The 20,157-nt window shown below is 43.3% G+C and overlaps 2 protein-coding genes across 15 annotated transcripts in view; one reads left to right on the top strand and one right to left on the bottom strand.

Annotated features, from left to right (window-relative positions):
• Positions 1–4,235, top strand: part of PHKA2 (phosphorylase kinase regulatory subunit alpha 2) — a 66,251-nt gene extending 62,016 nt beyond the window's left edge. For 3 of the 6 annotated variants that reach the window (XM_039527637.1, XM_039527633.1, XM_039527622.1), the window contains one exon: positions 481–4,235. In XM_039527637.1, coding sequence (XP_039383571.1) covers positions 481–654 — 174 coding nt within the window. In that variant the 3' untranslated portion in view covers positions 655–4,235. The remainder of the gene's footprint in view (positions 1–480) is intronic. The other 3 variants (XM_039527605.1, XM_039527611.1, XM_039527609.1) reach the window with 1 other exon arrangement.
• Positions 4,236–12,075: 7,840 nt separating this feature from the next.
• PPEF1 (protein phosphatase with EF-hand domain 1) overlaps positions 12,076–20,157 on the bottom strand; it is a 65,367-nt gene continuing 57,285 nt past the window's right edge. For all 9 annotated transcript variants that reach the window (XM_039519249.1, XM_039519275.1, XM_039519250.1 and 6 more), the window contains 6 exons: positions 19,927–20,112; positions 17,723–17,865; positions 16,627–16,733; positions 14,221–14,384; positions 13,053–13,137; positions 12,076–12,856 (listed from right to left, as the gene is read on the bottom strand). In XM_039519249.1, the coding sequence (XP_039375183.1) occupies positions 12,672–12,856; positions 13,053–13,137; positions 14,221–14,384; positions 16,627–16,733; positions 17,723–17,865; positions 19,927–20,112 (870 nt within the window). In that variant the 3' untranslated portion in view covers positions 12,076–12,671. The remainder of the gene's footprint in view (positions 12,857–13,052; positions 13,138–14,220; positions 14,385–16,626; positions 16,734–17,722; positions 17,866–19,926; positions 20,113–20,157) is intronic.

Below are 20,157 nucleotides of genomic sequence, written 5' to 3'. Positions count from 1 at the left end.
GCACGTCATGTAAGCATCTTTTGAAAATGTATTCAGAAGATTAAAACCTCCTGCAATTAACAAAATACAGTCTCTTTTGGTGCAGTTTTACAGTTATAGCAGGGGAATGTTCTCTCAAGTCTAAATATCTGTTTAAAATCACCTTTTACTTCACCAGAATACTAAACACCAATGGGACACTGTTTAAGTAGAGTTGGAAAAAATAGCTACTCATGTGTTACCAGAGAAATGCAAAAAATAAGGTCCATAAAGGGGAAGTTAAGAGAACTGAATTAGCATAGGTAGAGAAAAAGGTTCTAAATAACCTGTGTTGTCCTACAGTCTTTGGAAAGGAATTTGTGAAGGGAGAACTGTTTTCCATATTCAGTGCGGATACAATAGTAGTCCTGATCTAGTATTTTTTTTTAAGCTTAGTAATTCTGATCTGAACATGGATATCTGATTTTTCTCCTCCTCTCCTTTTTATTTTCCCCCTCTCAGAAATCACTTGGAGGAAATGATGACTTCTTGGAGCGAGACCTCGCCACAGGAATTTGCCACTTTTTCTATGACAGTGCTCCAAGTGGGGCATATGGAACTATGACCTACTTAACGAAAGCTGTAGCCACCTATTTACAGGATTTCCTGCCTAGCACAGGCTGCCTGATGCAGTAGGCTATGCCTCATGATAAAAAACAAAAGTAATGATTCAGAAGCTCTTTTCCCCCCTCTCCTCTCTCTTCCCTATCCATATATCTGTCACTCCACAGAATTTAAACACCACTCATCATGTGTGAGCACCAACCTGTAGGGGACAGCTGAACAATGAAGATGGAATTTGGCCTAATTCCAGAACTATGAGAAACAATTACAATGAGTGAGGCCTATTCTGCCCTAAATGCAATGTGCAATTTAAAGTAAATTAAGTAAGAATTATGCACTTATGCCCAGAGGAAAATAATTAGTGTAGAGATCAAAAAATATAAATAGGGAGATGCACCTCTGGCACAAATTTCCCAACTAAAGAGAGTGTATTTTTTTTTGTATATTGGAATTAATTAACTCTCTCTTAAGCATGGCTTCTATAAGTTGATGTTGTGAATAGTCAAAGCACAGTTTAGTGTTATCCTTCTCTGATTTATTTAGTTTCCAGGTGATACCCATGCATTATTTTTAATACACATTGAGCCGGATTCTGATCTCAATTACACCAGGGTGATACAAGAGTAACACCAATGAAGTCAAGCATGAGATCAGAATTATGGCTTTCATAAATTGGTAGCCTCTCTCTGACGACATAGCATCTGCCTTGGGGAAACCTACATCGTTTGGACCAATGCAGCTTTGGAGAAGCTGATCTCTGACTTCCCCTTTTAAAGATAGTTTTATGCTTATATTCGTTCTGGCTAGATTAATAAACAGCTAGCTGCCTGTAGATCCAAAAGATATGTTTCCTTCACTCAAGCACTCTTTCTAAATCTTAATATCTTGTCCACTGTAAATGGCCTAGAAGATGAGATACATAAGCATCGTCCTTCCAGAATACCATGTGGACTTACTAGAGGAAGAGTTGATGTTTGTTTCATGTCCTTTGATTAGACAGATGCTCCTTCATCAAATGTAACTAGAACCATTAGAGATTTTTCTACGAGGGAGAACAACACTCTCTTTAAACAGCACCAGGATATACTTAGTACCTTTTAATGTGAAGGCTCTTTTTGTTGTATTTGTTTAGATTAAATATACAGATCCACAGTGCTCCCTCCTGTGGCTTAACCCAGGTGAGCTCAAGGTGGAGGAAGACAATGATTTCCCCTTGTTGACTTCCACTGAAGGGTGAGGCTTGCTCCTGTGGAATGGGCTGAACGAGTATCCACTGGCTCTTAGCTAGAGCCATGTTAAAGAGAGGTGAAATAGTACAGTCATTTGGTGAAATTACTGGCCAGTGCACAAGAGACGGTTGGAGTAGATTCCAAGTGGCAGATTAGTAAAAGGGTAAGTAGAAACTATACCATCCAGTCTCTCATTTTTACTTATAATAAGTGACCTTGAGTGGGATCTTTCCTTAAGCACCAACACCCTAATGAAGAAATGGTCCTAGTGCCATTAGAACTTTTGAACAGCACTTATTTGAGTCTTTCTACAGGGAAATAGTTTTTCCATCTCATACATTTTAAAATGTTTTCCTAATTCCAAAATGTGTTGAGAGAAGGAAAAACAATATCATCTGCCCAACCCACATGATCTCAATCAAGCTAGGTGGCAGGAGTCAGATTCACCCCCCAAACTTGGGTATATTGTGAGATACTGCAGCGCACTTCTGCCACAGCAATGCACATTCAGACAGTATTTTGTGCAGGCTGGAGAGATGAGTGCCATAGGTCAGAGTTGTCCCTTACAATGTCTTAGGCTTAGGAATTTCCCAAAGAGCAAGAGGATGCACAGCCTTTCTGGATAGACTGTACATGGGGGAAGAGGCAGGTGCATGTGTGCTTATTACCAAGGCAAAAAATTGTTAATGGTGTAAGGAGCAGGGATGAGTAGCTCAAATGCATTTGGAAGTCAGTATCTTATATATGCCCATTTGTACTTTTGTTTAGTCATAGCTCTTAGTTTGTATACATGTGCTGAGAGAATGTTTTAGCTCATTTTCTAATTAAAATAAAAAAAATTCTCCAATTTAAACAGGCCAAGCCTTACATTGAAAAGTAATTTATACTGTATATGCATGTTCATATGTGAGGGACTTATATAAGCTCTTATTTTATTAGGTTCCCTATAAAGCTTCGGTAATGTCAATAATTTTTCCCTTTTCATGCAGAGCTCTTTGATTGAGATGCAAGAATCTCTCAAATCTCTTTTAATGTGCTTTTTTTTATTCAGTCAGACATTAACAGTTTTAAAATTTGCAGAACAAGACAAGACTGCTAAAATCTGACATTTGTATGCTGCTAAATAGAGCTTTAAAATAGATTAGGGTCCACAGCAAAATACTACCATTCATAATATAAACTAGCTTGGTATCCATGGTTTAGAAATACTGGTTTTTAGTCTGTCTAAAAGTGATACTAACACAATCAGTGAAGTGCATTCATAGGAAAAATACTTTTATGTAATTTAGAAGTGTGGGACAGTTCAGTACAAAAGGGTGAGAGATAGTACAGCGAATTCTGAATTGCAGTGTGACTGGACCAATCACCCATTTATACTTCTAGGTTGACTCACTCATCTGTTGCCTTTTTCCCTGAACTTCTTTTTAAAGGAATATATTAAAATCTGTACCATTCATTGCTGGAATCATTGTTCCTGAAACAGGGCAAACTTAACTGGGTCATGAAGGTGTCTTGTAGCAACCTCTCTGGAGAGGATTCAGATGTGTTAGGGAGTTTATGAATCAACCATTATTGAGTCTAGTGTGTGTTTCCACCTACACACAATCTTTTTCAGTTTATTTAGGGTAAGCTCATTACCAAAGACTTGATTTGGTTGTCAGGCATCCTCAAGGAGTGAAAAATGAATGACATGTCCAACTTCTAACTCTGGGAACTAATTTATGGAAAATAAATAAGACTAGAGTAAACAGACACCTCATGTGTCTTGGAAATGGGGGCATTAATGGAATGAAAATGGACCACCTGAGACCCACTGTTTTAGTTTGACAGGCAGTGCTGATGTAAGAGCAGACTGGAGCTGTCACAAAGGAAACACCTACATTGCTTCCTTGAAATATCAGACATGTCTGAAAACAGAAAATTGGTCTGAGATGGTGCAGGGACCAGAATAATAAAACGGTACTAGCATACAGTGGCTACTGTATAATGTAGGGGTCGGCAACCTATGGCATGTGTGCCAAACAAAGGTGGCACACAAGCTGATTTTTAATGTCACGTGGCACAGGCTGAGCCGCTCAGCCCGCCACCGTTCTGGGGTTTCCACTGCTGGCTCCTGCTAGCCGGGGTCCTGCCGCCGGTCCCACTCAGCGCCCGCTGCCGGCCTGGGTGAAGGAACCCCAGGCTGGCAGCGGACTGAGACCCCGGCTGGCAGGAGCCAGCGGCTGAAACCCCAGAGCGGGCTGGGCTGACCCACTCAGCCCGCCACTGCTCTGGGGTTCCCACTGCTGGCCCCTTGCCAGCCGGGGTCCCCACTGCAGCCCCACTCACCTTGCTTCTGGCAGGAGTTCCAGCACAGGCCCCTGCCAGACAGGGTCCAGGCCTCTGGTCCTGCTCAGTCCTACCAGCCGCCAGCTCCACTCACCTCAGCTGCCGATCTGGGGTTCTAGCCAGTTAACAACTGATCACTTAGAAGCCTGTGTGCCGCTTAAAGTATCCAAATACATGCCAGACATTGGAAAACTCAGCAAGGGCAAGGATCACACTAAACTGATAAGATCTGCATTTTAATTGAATTTTAATAATGCTTCTGAAACATTTTGAAAACCTTGTTTACTTTACATATAACAGTAGTTTGGTTATATATTATAGACTTATAGAGAGGCCTTCTAAAAAAAACGTTAAAATGCATTACCGAAGCCTTAAATTAGAGTGTATACATGAAGACTCAGCACACCACTGCTGAAAGGTTACCGACCCCTGGTATAGTGGTACTAGGTCCAGCTTTTGCATGAAGTAGCATTAGGGTTCAGTCTTCATTCATTGAATCAATACTCTTTCCTCCCCTCTCCCAATTGTATCAAATCCTTAACGGTTTAACATTGTTAGAATTTTGTTAAGCTTTTATAGTTTAATCACTGGTTCTGACCTGTTGCCTATACTTAGCACTCTTCACTTTCACTGTGTCTAATCAGTCCTCAGCCAGCCTTACAAAATAGTGAGGAAAACTTACGAGGCCAGGCACAAAAATCTATTCATATTAGTTATGAGTTACTTGCTCATTTAAAAAAAAAACAACTTGTTACAGGGAAGTAGAATTTGGAAGTCGTTCACAACATCCTTGAAGGTAAATATTATTCATACTTTACAGCTGGGGAAACTGAAATAGAGCAATTACGTGACTTGTCCAAAGCAACAGCATATGTCAATGCCAAGATAGCCTGTCTTTTCCTAAGGATATGTGGCTGTGCATCATCATGAAGTTTACCTCAGCTATTAGTTACAAAGGAATCCATGACAGAAGTCACTAGGACCATTTGCTTCTTTACAGCATAAATGGAGAAAAAAATCAAGGACTGAATATAAACTATCGTTTCATTAATGCCCCATTTCCCCCAGCAGGGCCAAGCCTAATTTAGGGCCTCATCCACTGCACATTGAAGTCAGTGGCAAGACTTCCATTGACTTCACTGGGCTGCTAGCTGAGCACTCTTGAACAATCTGGCTATTAGCGTACATAGAGAGTTCACGAGAATATGCCAAAGAGGCAATCTGTACACCTGTTATGGAAACATTTGTGCAGTTTAAGTACAGCAGAAATCTCCACTGGATATTGCCAGCCACATATCTATGGATCACTGAGTGTTAAGCCAAGGGTGCTGGGCTTGCTACCAGTGTCATATAAAATCGGGGCTAGTGGTAGTGTACACATCTGTCACTAACAACTTGTTTTACATACTAAGAGAAATTGATGTACTTTTAATAAGTGTAGTAACAAGTGCTCTGAGAGGTTATAGTAATGGATCTCTTAATATGCATCTAGCCCAGTATCCTGTCTTCCCCATTGGTCAATGCCTGGTGCCCCAGTGGGAATGAACGAAACAGGTAATCATCCAGTGATCCATTCCCTGTTGCTCATAATGCACAATATAGATGGAATATGTGTTTTCTGAAGATGTTATTCAGAATGCCCCAGCAGGTCCTCCCAACAATACCTGCTCAGAGTTGTGACATGGGCTTACTTTTAAAAAGTGTATTTTAAAAGTAGAGCTTAAATACTTCTTTCCTATAGGTGCAGCTCTCTCCCAGAACTGGAGGAAGGCGTAGATAGCATGCAACGAATATCATTAATACAGCATACACTGTAGGAGTGTAGATCAATGTTGATGGCAAAAAAATGCATGCTATCCAGCCATTGTGGCTCATAGCCTCGTGTGTGTATGTCTGTGCTATGATCATCAGTACTTTTCTAAAATTAGAATGCAGTGCCTCTCTTTGCACTAACTATATTCATATGAACTGGACTATTTTAAGTGTAAAGTTGGACAGTAATGCACCATGATTTTCCAGCTGTAAACAGACTTTAGAAATGGTGGCTCAGCAGAGGATGTTACTACATTTTGGGATTAATTTTAAAAGCTTTAAATGTGGTTATTTTCTTCTGCTCACCAATAAACTTTGCTTTGAGTATCTGAGCTATTCTTCAGTAAAATTAACTCTGGCTAAATGTATTTTTCAAATCCATGAGCTGAAACTTTCTAATTTTGTTTTTACCCCATATGGTATTATTTACAAAATTAGTTTTTGGTAGGGTTTCTTTTTCTTTCTTTCTTTCTTTCCTTATTATAAAGGACCCCAAAATGCTTTTAAAAGTGCACTCAGAACATCAACCTCCATGCACAGCATGAAAAAATATGGGTCCAGCCCTTCCCACTATCAGATATAGAGGTGGGGGGGGAGAGAGACATGGGGGCTCCTCTTCCTCTGAACAGCAGGATTTGTGGAAGGAATAGCGTTGAAGTGGTTTCCGTTACATACAGCAGGTCCGCCATTATATCCCTCAGCCTGTGCCGCTGGCCGCAGCCCCCATTGACCTTGAACAGCAAACCGCAGCCAGTGGGGAGCTGCGACTGGCCAAACCTGCAGACGCGGCAGGTAAACAAACCAGCCTGGCCCCTGCCAAAGGTTGCTGATCCCTAATATACAGGGTTTACAGTTTGGTTCAATGGCTATCAGCACCCCCACTATACAAATTGTTCCAGCACTCCTGCTAGAGCTCCTCTCACCCAGAAATTGGCAGCAATGAAGGGAAGGGACTTGAGTATTTTTTCCCTCTCATCAGCAGCACCTTTGCTTATCCAGGGAAGGGGCTCAGGGCAATATTGCCTGTGACTGAGCATGAGGTGATTAGCTCTCCATTCTCCTCCTACCTCAAAATCCTCCTGTTGGGTGGCAGGAAGCTCCCTTGCATAGCAAGCTTCTCTGGGAAACTGCTAGGAACCCTAAAGGGGGTGAGGGGTAGCATGTACCACCTCCAGCCAGCTGACCGAGAACACTGTTCTAGAGTGTGCTTCCCCAGTACCATTGCACCTGCTTGTTTTCTCCCACAATGGGTGATGTGCTTTGCCTCCACCCGCCCCCCCCCCAGCCCTGGCCTTTATCACTCCACGGGAAGATGCTCCTCTGACTTTTGAGCACAAGCTATTTTTAAGCCAACTCCAACTTCCATGGGCAGAGTTTTTAACCACCATAGGGGTAATGTTTAGGGCTAGCACTGATCAGAAAAACCTTTAGGGAATCATTTTCCCATCAAAAAATGCAGGTCTTTTGAAAAGCATTGTGAAATCATGGCAATTCCACCAACATGGCATTTAGGAGAAAATATGAAAAAGTTCCAACAATGACAAAACATGGTGGGAATCAGAGCCAGCTCCAGCGTTTTTGCCACCCCCAAGCAGCGGGGGGGGAAAAAGGTCGCAGTCGGCGGCACTTTGGCGGCAGCTCTACCACTGCCGCTTCATTCTTTGGTGGCAATTTGGTGGCAGGTCCTTCCCTCCATCCGAGAGGGACTGAGGGACCCGCTGCCAAAGAGCCGGATGTGCTGCCCCTTCCCCTTGGCTACCCCAGGCACCTGCTTGCTGCGCTGGTGCCGGCCCTGGTGGGAATTAAACATTTGATATTTTTGTTTTTAAATTACTTTGGACAATTTGTATTACACTTTGTATTACAATACAAATTGTCCAAAGACAACATTGAAATAAAAAAAGCAATATTCAGAAAGTCTCCTAAGGAGAATGTCTACGTTTTCAGGTTTTGTTCCAATCTGAAATGAAGCCAAATTTCAAAATCCTTCAGGAAATGGAATTGCCTTTACCTAGCTGTCTCCGGGGACTATTTGGGGGGATGGGCATATGTAAGAACTTCTCTTGCCTCCACCTTGACACTTATCCATATTTGGCATCAAACTAACCCAGTTTGAGCATCTGAAATGTACAGAACATCCCCCTCCCCCGTACACTCCCTTTATTCGTTATCTGCCTTTGAACCCTTGTATTCCAGTGATGGGTGCAGCATAACAACAGACTGACATGCCCAAATGCTATGAGTGAAGTTGATTCCTTCTGCTGCAAAACATCCAGTCACTTCAGGGAACCTATTGGCAAGCAGGAGTACTGGTTAAAGTTGTTTACATTTCTATGTGCTACATACCTGCCATTTGATTATTTTAAATGAAAGCCTGTTGTGACTCCTGAGTGACAGCCCATTTTTTCCATAGGCAAGGTCATTTATTAGTGTACTGCACCCTTTTGGACAAATTCCTATTAATTACAGTGTGACAGTTTGATACCACAGAGTTGGGACTTTAGATCCATACCCACTTATACAGAAGAGGCACGTACAGCTTCATAGACATATTCCACTGTCTCAAAACCCTTTTGCATGCTATATAGGCATGCTATAAAGAACCTAAGGAACATAGAATTCGAACTTTGGAAAGCAAAGTCATTGACAGCTGCACATAACGCAGCACCCTACACAGTTGGGATTATTTAGAAATCTGCCTGAATTTCATAAATTGTCACACAACAAAGCGTTCCTTGTAGTTAGGTACTGCATTTCTGCACCCAAAGGAGACGATCGTATGGAACAAAAAACACAGCTCCCAAGATTGACATGCACAATATTTGCTCTTAACAGCCCAAAACAATGCAGCTGAAAGGGCCAAGGAATAGACTGTCACTGGAGCATACTTTAAGTTTATTTCCAAATTCTTGTCAAGCAACTGGAGGCGTGGGCCTAATTCTGAGGTATGTACGTTTCTAGAAGTGTGAGTATTCTTTTAGTTATTACAAAGGTAAATGGGCACAGAACTTTTAAATAAATGCAATTTAAATGAGCATTCTCTAAATAAGCTTCCCTAAATCATGAAGTGCCATGAGGGACAACAGTAGCCTAAGAAAATAAAGGTAATGTAAATTGGAGGTATGCAGCATGCTGGGGAGCTCGAGTCTCGGTTCTCCTCCCTTGTCTGCTCACGCAGGGCTTAAACCAAAGCCCATGGAAGTCAAGCAGGCCCATATGCTGCACTATTTCACATACAGTCACATATATTATAATCTACTACATTCCCTTCAGCCACTAATTTTAATTCCTCCATCCCCCTCCCCACAAGTTAATCGGATAGGATTGGTTCTTTATCTACCTGTTGCTCGTGGTTACCATATAGACTCATGCTGTGCTTCATTTTTGCCAGGGCTGAGCCCCAGCACCTCCAGGCTTGGCAATTCATAGCCACGGCACCTCTGGGCGTGATGTGTCAGTTGTGAAAATAAAAAAAAATTGCTTGAGCCCTGGCACCTCTTTCATTACAAAATAAGCAGTGAACTCATGGAACAGGTTCCCGTACCTCCCTGATGTCAGGTCATGTCAGTTGCCCCATCTTTGGCTGGAGGACTGCAATATTGCCCGGTAAATTGTTGCTTTGGTGCATGTCTCCTCCCTGGACTCCTTTCACATCTAGCTGTGTCAGGTTATGAACAGATTACTTCCTTTTGGGGTTTCTGCCCCACCACAGGCTCTCACTGGGCTGCTTCCCCGGCTTTCTTCACAGACCTGAATGCCAGGTCAGCTTTTTCCCCACTCCTTATCAAGCAGCTCATGCCATATATGTATAGTCCTGCAGTCATCTGAGCTTGGTCACATGTTCCTTTAGTCACATGATCCTGCAACCCCTCACTCCATTTTAGGGCTAGATCTCCCAGAATGCCATTGTTGGGGCTGAACCAGGACTGGCACATGCTTGCTTATAATTTCCCTTAAAAGGCCAGTGCATATCCCATTATGGGCCTCATCCTGCAGCTGAGCTCCATGGTTGGATGTCTGAATCCATGAAGGACCCCAAATGTTATTCTGTGCAGACAGTGCCAGAGCCATAGATGCTTAGGAACTCTTTTCGCTTAAAAATTCAATTATTTTAGCAGGGCATGAAGATTAATTCACGTGTCAGTCAGTACCAAGCTCAAGGCACAGGAAAGCAACCTAACTAGGAGTGCCAGCCTTTCAAACAAATCTCAGAGGTTAAAACATGACAAATTGTCAGTAATTAAAGCTGCAAAGCACAAAACAGGTGCCCTTTCGTCTCTTTAGCATCTTTTGTGTGCATGCTTTCAGTAGAAAATACCTAACAGCAAGGCTAGTATGAATGTGTGTGGTATTTTTCAGTGATTTCTAGTGCTACTAACTTTATGCCCCCATGCTCTGGAAGTGTCCCAAACAATAGGATGTATATAATCCCAGGCCAGGTTCACACTACAAAGTTAGGTTGAATTCATGTAAATCAACATTAAGCCTCCAATTTAAGGAAGTTGATCTTGCGTGGCCACACTACGCTCATTGTGTCGACAGCGTGCATTCGCGCTAGCAGGGATTGCATCGACGCACAGAGCGCTGCACTGGGGGTAGCTAGCCCACAGTGCATATAGCCGAGTGGAATTTTGGGACCAAAACATTGGTGCGGGTGGTTATGGGAACATAGTATTAGCCTCCCATGATGCACTTGCCTCCCTCACTCCCTGAAATCAACAGCAAACAAACCAAGCCTTTTTCACAGCTTTTTTTGTAAGCCTGGGTTACCCAGGCAGATGCCATATAGCACGATAAGCATGGACCCCGCTCAGCTGTACACTGTTGTGAGTGTAGCGCCCCTCTCCACCTGATTACCTCCTTTAATGGCAATCCGCTTACAGGTTCTGATGGACAGGTCTGGGTTGTTTTGGATCCCGCCACCCACTCAGCAGGGTGAATCTTGTTTTCTTATGAAATTATTTGGCGGTGCCTCCACTCCCCTCGCTCCTTCCTGGCAGGGTCACCAGGGCAGCTTGGGCGGAAAATTCTAACTACAGAGTAATCCCACTTACTTGCCAGATAGTTGGAGACTTCCAAGAAATAACAAAACACATAAAACCTCAGACAAGTGTCATCCAAACATGCTTCTTACTGACACCTCTTCATGCAGTACTCACAAGGTCTTCAGTGCTTCTAACTGGCACTGATCCTTCCAATGAAGTCAATGGAAAAATATTCTTAGACTTCAGTGAGAGTGGGATTAGGCCCCAATGGCCAGAACATTTTGTTGTTAAAGTAAGACTTCACAAGCTCACCTATAGGCCTTTATTACTCTACTTATCCCCTTTGTATCACACTAGTTGATTCTGCTTTTTTGCATGCTAATTCTCTGCACACACAAATACTATTTCTTCTGTTAACCTTAATATCACTAAGCAGTCCCTTCTAGAGTCACACTGGCCACCTATTATTCTTTCTTTCTTTTATTCTCTTTCAGAGGAAGTGTCATTTGTTGCAGTTTATGATGGCACAGAATGTTCCAGTATTGTTCCAAACATACATTGAAATACTTCCTCCCACTGCACCAAGCTCAGTCATTTTCTTAATATCTCACACGTTGCTTTCTTGGAATCTAAACCCCTTGTATGGCTGTGTTCCATGACCCCATTCCATATGATGTTCAAATCCAAGAACTTTTTCTTTGCTATGTTGAAGCATCTCATGCTCAGTGCCACCAAGCTTCCTTATTACCATCATTTTCTTAACCAATTCCTCTTTAATAAAATACCCAAGTTATTTATGGAGGAAATCAACGTTCTACTGTGTGATCCATACAGTACCAAGAGCAGTGAAGCAGGATAATATACCACATTTCTAATTGCTTTGAAAGCTAAGATTTTTATTCTGTTATTGACCATATATTTATGCCCATTCAAGACAGTAACGTACTTTGAGTTTAAACTTAATGGATCTCCATTCTTATCATAATGAGACCTATTCAGAAAAAAAAACATAAGGGCAGGCTTTTCAAAAGAATGTTGATTAACTACCCTAGCGCACGGGGGAATCAGTAACAAGAGCAAGCACTTTCTGTATTTAAATGATAGGCTATGTATGTAAACAATAGTAAAAGAGGTAGTAGTGAGCTGAAATTATTAATTTATTAGCATCATGCAAAATACTAGCTTAAATGTAGAATAATTTCTGTAAATGAGTGTTTCTCCTCTCAGTTTTTAACCGCAGGATAGCTGGTCTGAAGGATCTCTCTACTTTTCCCTATCAGAAAGGACTTCCTTCAGAGTACATCTATTCTTCTAATCTGTGAGGACTGTTGTTGAGCCACACAAAGAAGTTCATCTTAACTTCCCACAGGGTTAAAGGAGCTACACTGGCAGTGATAAAGTTCCCAATGGTCAGGTGATAAAGAAACAAGGACTGGAATCAAACAAGTTGCTAATATGGCATGTCCTGCTCTACCATCAGGCGACCACCTCATAAGAAGCATGTTAAAGTTTTTCATCTCTTCTCATTAATATTCTCCAGTCTAGCAGCCGTCCACAGTTTACAACTGGCTAAGAAATTACTTCCCCAAACAGCATCATGCTTCTGGTTCTCCACCTCATACGTTTACCATGCAGTCCCTTCTTTCTCAGGCAGGCATTACATTTTTCAGTGCAGCATATCATCACCGGCAGATAGTCAAGCTCCGGACAAGAACGTCTGAAATTAATTCTGGTTCTACTTGTTTTCAAATTTATTAACCACATGAAAGGCCTCTAAAAATTCATTGAAGTCAATGCTGCCATCTTTGTTGAAGTCAATGCTGCGGGCCAGGTTGTCAATGGATTCATCATCTATGTCAATTTTGAGATGAGAATTGAAGAGTTTCCATGTCTGGCGAAATTCCTCAATGGAGATCAGACCTAAAGGAGACAGAAGAGAGAAGCAGTGCACTGTTCAACTCACCTGTCTCCCCTCAAAAGGGCTATCTGCCACCTACCACCATTTGAATTTATTTGCTATGTAAGGGCCGCCTAAGACACACATCACTTACACGCAACAACAACAAATATATGCTTCATAGATGTGTAGTTGTAAGCAGAAATTACCCACATGTACCTGAATGATCTTTGTCAATGATGTTAAAGATTATCTCCAGATCAGTTCTGTATCTGTACAGGGTTTCCACCAAAGCTGGTTGAACCTAAAAAGATTTTCAAATTACATACCATGGGCAGATCGTACCTCAATCTGATTTAGACTAACAAACAGGACAGACATTGTGCCAATCTAAAAAAACAAAACAAATACACAAAGCATACATTTTCAAATATTAAAAAGACTCCTTCAGTACAGCTTCCAAGCGGGGATTTCTCCTCGGCCCTGAAAAAACAGCAGTAGACAGTACCTGTCTGTCTTTCAATTGCCAGATACATTGCCACGAAATGGATAAGAGAATTGTCACTGGGATAAGGAGCCTTTCACATCTATGATCAGTGATTATTAATGAAAGTGCAAATAACCTATTGGGGGTGCTGCATATTATGCACTCAAAGACACACAACTTAGAGGTGCATATGGAAAGTGACCTGGCTGTTCTTACTTTGAAAAAAAAGGAAACTTCAACTACAGACCAGACTTGCAAAAGGGCTCAGCACCCAAGTGCTCCTATTTAGGTCTCCAGGCATCTGAAGTGGGTTTTTACCCATGAAAGCTTATGCCCAAATAAATCTTAGTCTTTAAAGTGCCACCAGGCTCCTCTTTGTTTTTGTTTAGGTAAATTCACACTGCAAGTGAAATCATGACTGAAGCACAGTAGCATACCCACAGCAGCTTTCATCTAGCTAGCACAGCTAACATTGGAAATGGAAGCACGGGCTTCAGCACAGCCTTGCAACCGGCGCCTGTACCCAGGGTCCCCAGCAGACTTGCACTCAGGTGGCTAGCCCAAGTAGAAGCTCATGCCACCATGTGTTCACTGCCACGGTCACTCGTGCTGGATCAAGTACAGGTAACGTCTATCCAGCCAACAATCGGCCTTCACTTAACAGTGTAGAAAACCCCTTACGTCACTTTACTAAATGGAGAGATGTTAAAAAAGCTCACATCCGATTTAGCACTTTTTGAAAATATGACCATTTTATTTAGCTTCCTATATGGAAATTGAGCGTTTTGAAAATCTGGCCTCAATTGTGAGTGCTGAACGTTTTTGAAAATCTGGCCCTTAGCAGCCAGCCTCCAAGAAAATGTTCCTCTAAGATTTGGATACGACTCTTTTTCCTCTTACCTCTTTTATGGCTGGCTCTATTTCCAAATCATTAAAACATGAAAGATACTCGACACTTCCATCTGGAGCAAGCTGCACCAACCGAGAACGCAGAGTCCTCCACGGGAGATCCAGATGTAAAACAGATTCCATTGCTGCGGCCCATTCAGTGGCAGAAATTCTTCCTGTCAAAATGGATCATTTCATGGTTATAAATGATGCATGCCAAACAACACACTCTTACTAACTGCTAGCCATTTTTGTTGCTGGTTTTTTTAACAAGTTGCAGAATAGTCTAATGCAGATATTCTTTGACACAGAAAAACTAGACAATATTTGAAGTGTTTCAGTACTTTTGAAATAACTGTATACTGAGCAATTACTTTATTCAAAAGGAATGTTACAGATTTGAGGTCCTGCAAACATGTACTGTAGCTATATTACCATGCACAGCTGACAGGGCAACATAAGACCTAGAAAATGTGACTTGACTGTTTAGCTCTGAAATGGTGTTTACGACCTTAACATTTGGGTTATCATTTTTAAAGGACATCGGGTGAGGTACTGTCATGAGGAAAAGATTTTCGGTGCCCCAAGATTTCAATCCCTATTCCTATGCAAATAGTCCATCCAATGTCAAACAGCCACAGATTTACCTTCACTTGATACCTCAGTGTTTATGTTCTCTAGTGCATTGCCTGACAGCTTCACCTATTCTAGGGACTTGTCAGACTATCTGGCGGAGGTGCTCACTCTCTGACTTTTTACCCTTGACCTCAGTTCCACACCGACATAGCTTTCTGAAGATGTCTAGCAACGGAGGAGTTTGGAAATGCTCCCGAGGCAGGGACTGCCTTAGCACTGCTAGACTTGTGTCCGTCCAAACCCTCTCTCATAGTTGAGGCATTTTCTATCTGTGGATTTCTTCATCTGCCCACTTTTTCTTAGTTGGATTCCTCTTCCAGTATGATGCTTAAGGCCCTGAGGCCTGGACTTCAATACCAACCCCTTCACTCATTTCACCTGGAAAGAAGCATGCGTCTGACGAAGTGGGAATTCACCCACGAAAGCTTATGCTCCAATATGTCTGTTAGTCTATAAGGTGCCACAGGACTCTTTGTCGCTTTTTACAGATCCAAACTAACAAAGCTACCCCTCTGATCATTGACTAACTGTCACACCTAAACCCCACCTCCCGGGAAACATGAGATGGTTTCCCATACAAAGAGTAATTGGAGACTCCCCAGCCACTGAGGCAGCAAATTGGGCTGGATAATCAAACAATTTCATACTTCAAAGCTCTCCTATAACAGAACTACACAGGATCCAACAGAATCTATCAGGCTCCTATATGAATAAGCGAACTGGTCAGGTTTCTCCACACCTCCATCCCCCATTTTCAGAAACCTTGTGCTGCAATACAGCGGGAGGCAGCTCTGGACACTGCTGACTTGGAAGAAGCTTTTGTGCAGTTCCTAATTCCCATGAACAAGAAACCCGCTGGGCCTAAGTGGGGTAGTACAAATTGTTGTGTGTTATTTGGTGGAGGATGGCAGATTGACACTCAAAGGTATGGAATCTAACTGCGCAGCATATTCTTTGGACAGAAAATGGAGAGGCTGATGCCTGAGCCAGGGACATTCTTCAGACTGTCACCTCACTTATGGGGAACTCTGGGAGCTCGTGAAACCTACACCCACCCGACATGACTTGGGTCCATTCGCCAAGCCTCACAAAAGCAAAACCCTGAAATTCTTCACAAGACCTCCACCCAGCAGTGCACTATGATGCATCCTTGATTCCCTGGCATATTCTTCTACTCTGCCTTGTACTTATATAAGCACTGGCGAAGATCCAGTGACAAAGGGCAAAGCAGGAAACCGCTTTCTAGACCTACTCCAATGGCATCCAACAGCAACCTTTTCACAGGCATATTTAAGGCCTGATCCCTTTGAAGTGTTGAGCACCTTGTGTAAGGTGCTGAGGGCCCTTAGCTCTTATTGACTTCATTGGGAATTGGGGACACTCAGTCTCACAGAATTAGGATCTTCCTTTGTTTAATCATGTATTTTACAGATTACAGTTGCCTCAGTGGGTGTCATTCATGTGAAAAATATGTTGTGCTCCTGATACGTATCAAGTATTAAGACAAACGGTACTCTTGATGCACTCCAGTTTGGGGGAAGTTTGTTCTATGCAGTGTTTGTGTGCCTTTACACAGGAAATGATCCTACTACACAGAAGAAATAATGTTATATTAGTAATATAATAAAATAATAATACAAATCCAGATATTTAATAGCTGTTGACTACATTTTAGAGAACGTGGATTTTTAGTCCTATTCAATGACAATGCTGGCAACTTAATTTTAAGAGCTCGTTACTTTCATTTGCAAATGAAAGGAGAAGTGTGGTTGGTTTCATTACCTGTGTAATTTGGGTCGTACTGTCTGAAAGCTGCAATGAGTTCTGATCTCCGGGAGTAAAGTTTCTCTCGTAATGACTTTAATGCAGACCATTCAACTACACTCACCCTATGAAGAAAATAATCAGAGTGGACAATTAAAGGGTTGAAATTCTCTAGCTCTTCAAATGTTTCCATATGCAGTATTTATTGTGTACCAATCCTCTGTAACAAACGATCTCAGTTTAGGAGCCCTGCAACAAGCCCTCCTAAAACAGTGACATTAAAAAACCAAAAAGAATTGTCTGAGCTTATCTGGTGGCTCAGTTATTTATGGCAGACATTGCACAGTCAAGTTATAAGTCCTTTACATTAGCAAAGCTGACTCTAGCGCCAGGCATGGCAGAATTGTGCTGACAAAATTCTTGGGCTTGATTCACCCCAGTATTCCTCCAGTTTTATACCATGGCATTACACCAGTGTGAAAATGGTATCATACGATGGCGAATCAGGCCCGACATATATCCTATACATTTGCTGTCTTATACAATTCAAATCCTTGAATCTCTTTATAGTACTGCAAATAACTCAGAACAATCAAATTAGAGCTGTTGGAACCCCTTTTATCTGTTATCACATTTGTTTTAAATCCATTTAAAAAAAAAGAAAACCAAGTAACATAAAGAGCTGTGCAAATACAATTAAACCTCTCATGTAACTTGTACCGTGAAAAATTCATACATTCTGGGTTCATATTGATACACTGTACATGTATTCACAGGTGCTGGCTTCTAATTTTCCCTGGGGGTGCTCAACCCCCACTTAGCCCCATGCCTCACCCCCACTCCACCCCTTCCCTCAAGGCCCAATCACCACCCCACCTCTTCCCATCCCTGCTCCACCCCTGCCCCGCCTTTTTCACCCCCTCCTCCGAGCACCCCTCATCCCTGCTCCTCTCCCACTCCATCCCAGTGCCTCTGGCCCGCTGCAGAACAGCTGTTCAGGAGGCGCTGGGAGGGAACAGGAGGAGTTGATTGGCAGGGGCCACTGGCGGGTGAGCGGGGTGGGAGCACCCACGGGGTCAGCACCTATTTATTAGATGTGTTGTCCTTACTGTACCTCTGGTGAAGAGTCTGTTTGCGTGTGCATTTGCTGACTTGATACTGCACAAAGCGAGGTATCAAATCAGGATTCAGTTTTAGATAAGCACCACGATTGCTGCCATCTTCATAGTAGTTAGAGGCAGAAAAAATAGTGATAACCTGATAAAAGAAAAAAGAAATCAGTGAGATTGATTAAAGCTGCCACCTTTTTGGACTGAAGTTTAAAACTGGCTTTAGAAAACTGGGAGGTTACAAAATGAATTAAATCAAGTGTAAAACCCTAATAAATCTATAAGTCTGCCAATGGCTGCTCAGCTAAACAAAATATCAACTCTAGTCCTGCTTCAGGAGTACATTTTTTATTTGTTCCATAAGGACTTCACTTTATAAGACAAACAATGTATAACTAAACTTGCCACAAAGGCAACAGTTCCCTGGGGTCCAAATGGTTCTGAATCTCCTTCCCTTCCTTCTAGCCATGTGTGTCAGAGAGAGAGGCCAAAAAGATGAAGGAAATTACTTGGAGGAATTAAAGTAACATGTACACTGACATACATCTAATACAGTGGGCCTTGACCTTTCCCTCACTGGAACTCACCTCCCATGTAGCAACACGAGAAGGACAGGGTGGTCACGACCTAAGTTCCTTCTAAGCTGCATGGTTGCGCACCAGGCTATCCAGGGCCACGCAGATGGGGAGAGGTGCCCTGCCCCTCCCCCAGCCTTGGAGCTGCTGCTGCGAGGTGCCCCTCCCCTGGCCCCAGCCTCAGAGCTTCTGCAGCCGGGAAGAGGCGCCCCGACCCTGGCCCTGGCCTCGGAGCTGCCATAGCCGGGATGAGGCGCCCTGACCCTGGCCCTGGCCTCGGAGCTGCCATAGCCGGGATGAGGCGCCCCGACCCTGGCCCTGGCCTTGGAGCTGCCATAGCCGGGAAGAGGCGCCCCGACCCTGGCCCCGGCCTCGGAGCTGCCATAGCCGGGATGAGGCGCCCCGACCCTGGCCCTGGCCTCGGAGCTGCCATAGCCGGGATGAGGCGCCCCGACCCTGGTCCTGGCCTCGGAGCTGCCATAGCCGGGAAGAGGCGCCCCGACCCTGGCCCCGGCCTCGGAGCTGCCACGGCTGCAAAGAGGCATCCTGGCCCTGGGCTCGGAGCTGCAGCAGCTGGGGAGAGGTGCCTCTTCTGCGGCTCCGGGCTGCTGCAGTGAGAGAGGCCTGGGGGGAGTCCTCTTTCCCTGCTGCAGCCCCAGGGTACTCCAAGCCCCTCATCTCTGGCCCAACCCCAGAGCCCACACCCCCAGCCAGAGCCCTCACCTCTCTGCACCCTAATCCTCTGCCCCAGCTCTGAGCCCGCTGTCACACCTTGAACCTCCCAGCCCTGGCCCCACCCCAGAGCCCGCACCCTCAGCCAGAGAACTCACCTCCCTGCACTCCAACCCTGTGCCCCAGCCCAGAGCCCCTCAGCCCCACCCCCACCACACATCACCTCCATATTGGTGCACATAACAAAATTCATTCCGCACATGTAAAAAATTAGAGGGAAAATTCGTCATGACCCTCAGTTCGCAAACCCATGTAATAATGAATGAAATTCATAATAATGGACTAGCATAGATACAAAAAGACTATTGGAATTTTAGGCTTAAGCAACAGGAAATGACCGAGAAACATCTTCCCTATCAATTTCCCAGTCCTAGAATTTACCCAGGGTAAGATTTCAGGCATAAAAATGTAGCTCAGATTCTTTCCCTACCTTCAGTGGTGCAGCTCTAACTAGCTTTTGTGCTGACAAATTTCCAGTGTGCTAAAAAAAGAGTTGCAGAAGCATTTGCAGTAAGCTCTATAATGTTTCTATTACAAAGTGCCGGTCCTCACATTCAGTGAGCCTTTAAGTGAGCCTTTTGCAGAGACACAAAGACAAAATGCACTTTCCTAAGGAGGAGATGGTGCGACTTGAGCAGAGGTTTTTAGCAACTTCAAAGCACAGATTGCTACGGCGCCATCTTGCAGTCATTAACAAATCTCCCCTTAAAGGCAAGGGGAGTTTTGCCTAAGAAAGAACTTCATGATTCAACCTCACATGAGTACTGTGAATATTCCAAATACCGATTTTATAGAACTCACTCTTTTTCGACAATCATCTTAGTTGATAAGTTTGAAGTTACTCCTACAGGGTTTTCTGGGAAGTTCACAGCAGCATTTTATTTTATAAGTGACGATCTTACCTGCCCATGATGGCTGATTTCATAACCTTCTTGTTTACATTCATGAGACCTGATCAGCATCTTCAGATTATACCGTTTAAGCAGCCTGGCGGTAACATCGGGTCCAAAGTAGCAACCACCTCCTCGAACTTTGTTTGGTGTGCAGCCATTTTGGTTTTTTGGGTCACTCCAAAGAATATCAACCACCTTCGAACAGCAAACCAACGCACATGATTACTGACAATTAGTACA

The sequence above is a fragment of the Mauremys reevesii genome, linkage group 1 (genome assembly GCF_016161935.1).
Source record: "Mauremys reevesii isolate NIE-2019 linkage group 1, ASM1616193v1, whole genome shotgun sequence".
In the NCBI taxonomy this organism is placed as follows: Eukaryota; Metazoa; Chordata; order Testudines; family Geoemydidae; genus Mauremys; species Mauremys reevesii.
This window is presented reverse-complemented; position numbering and strand designations above follow the sequence as displayed.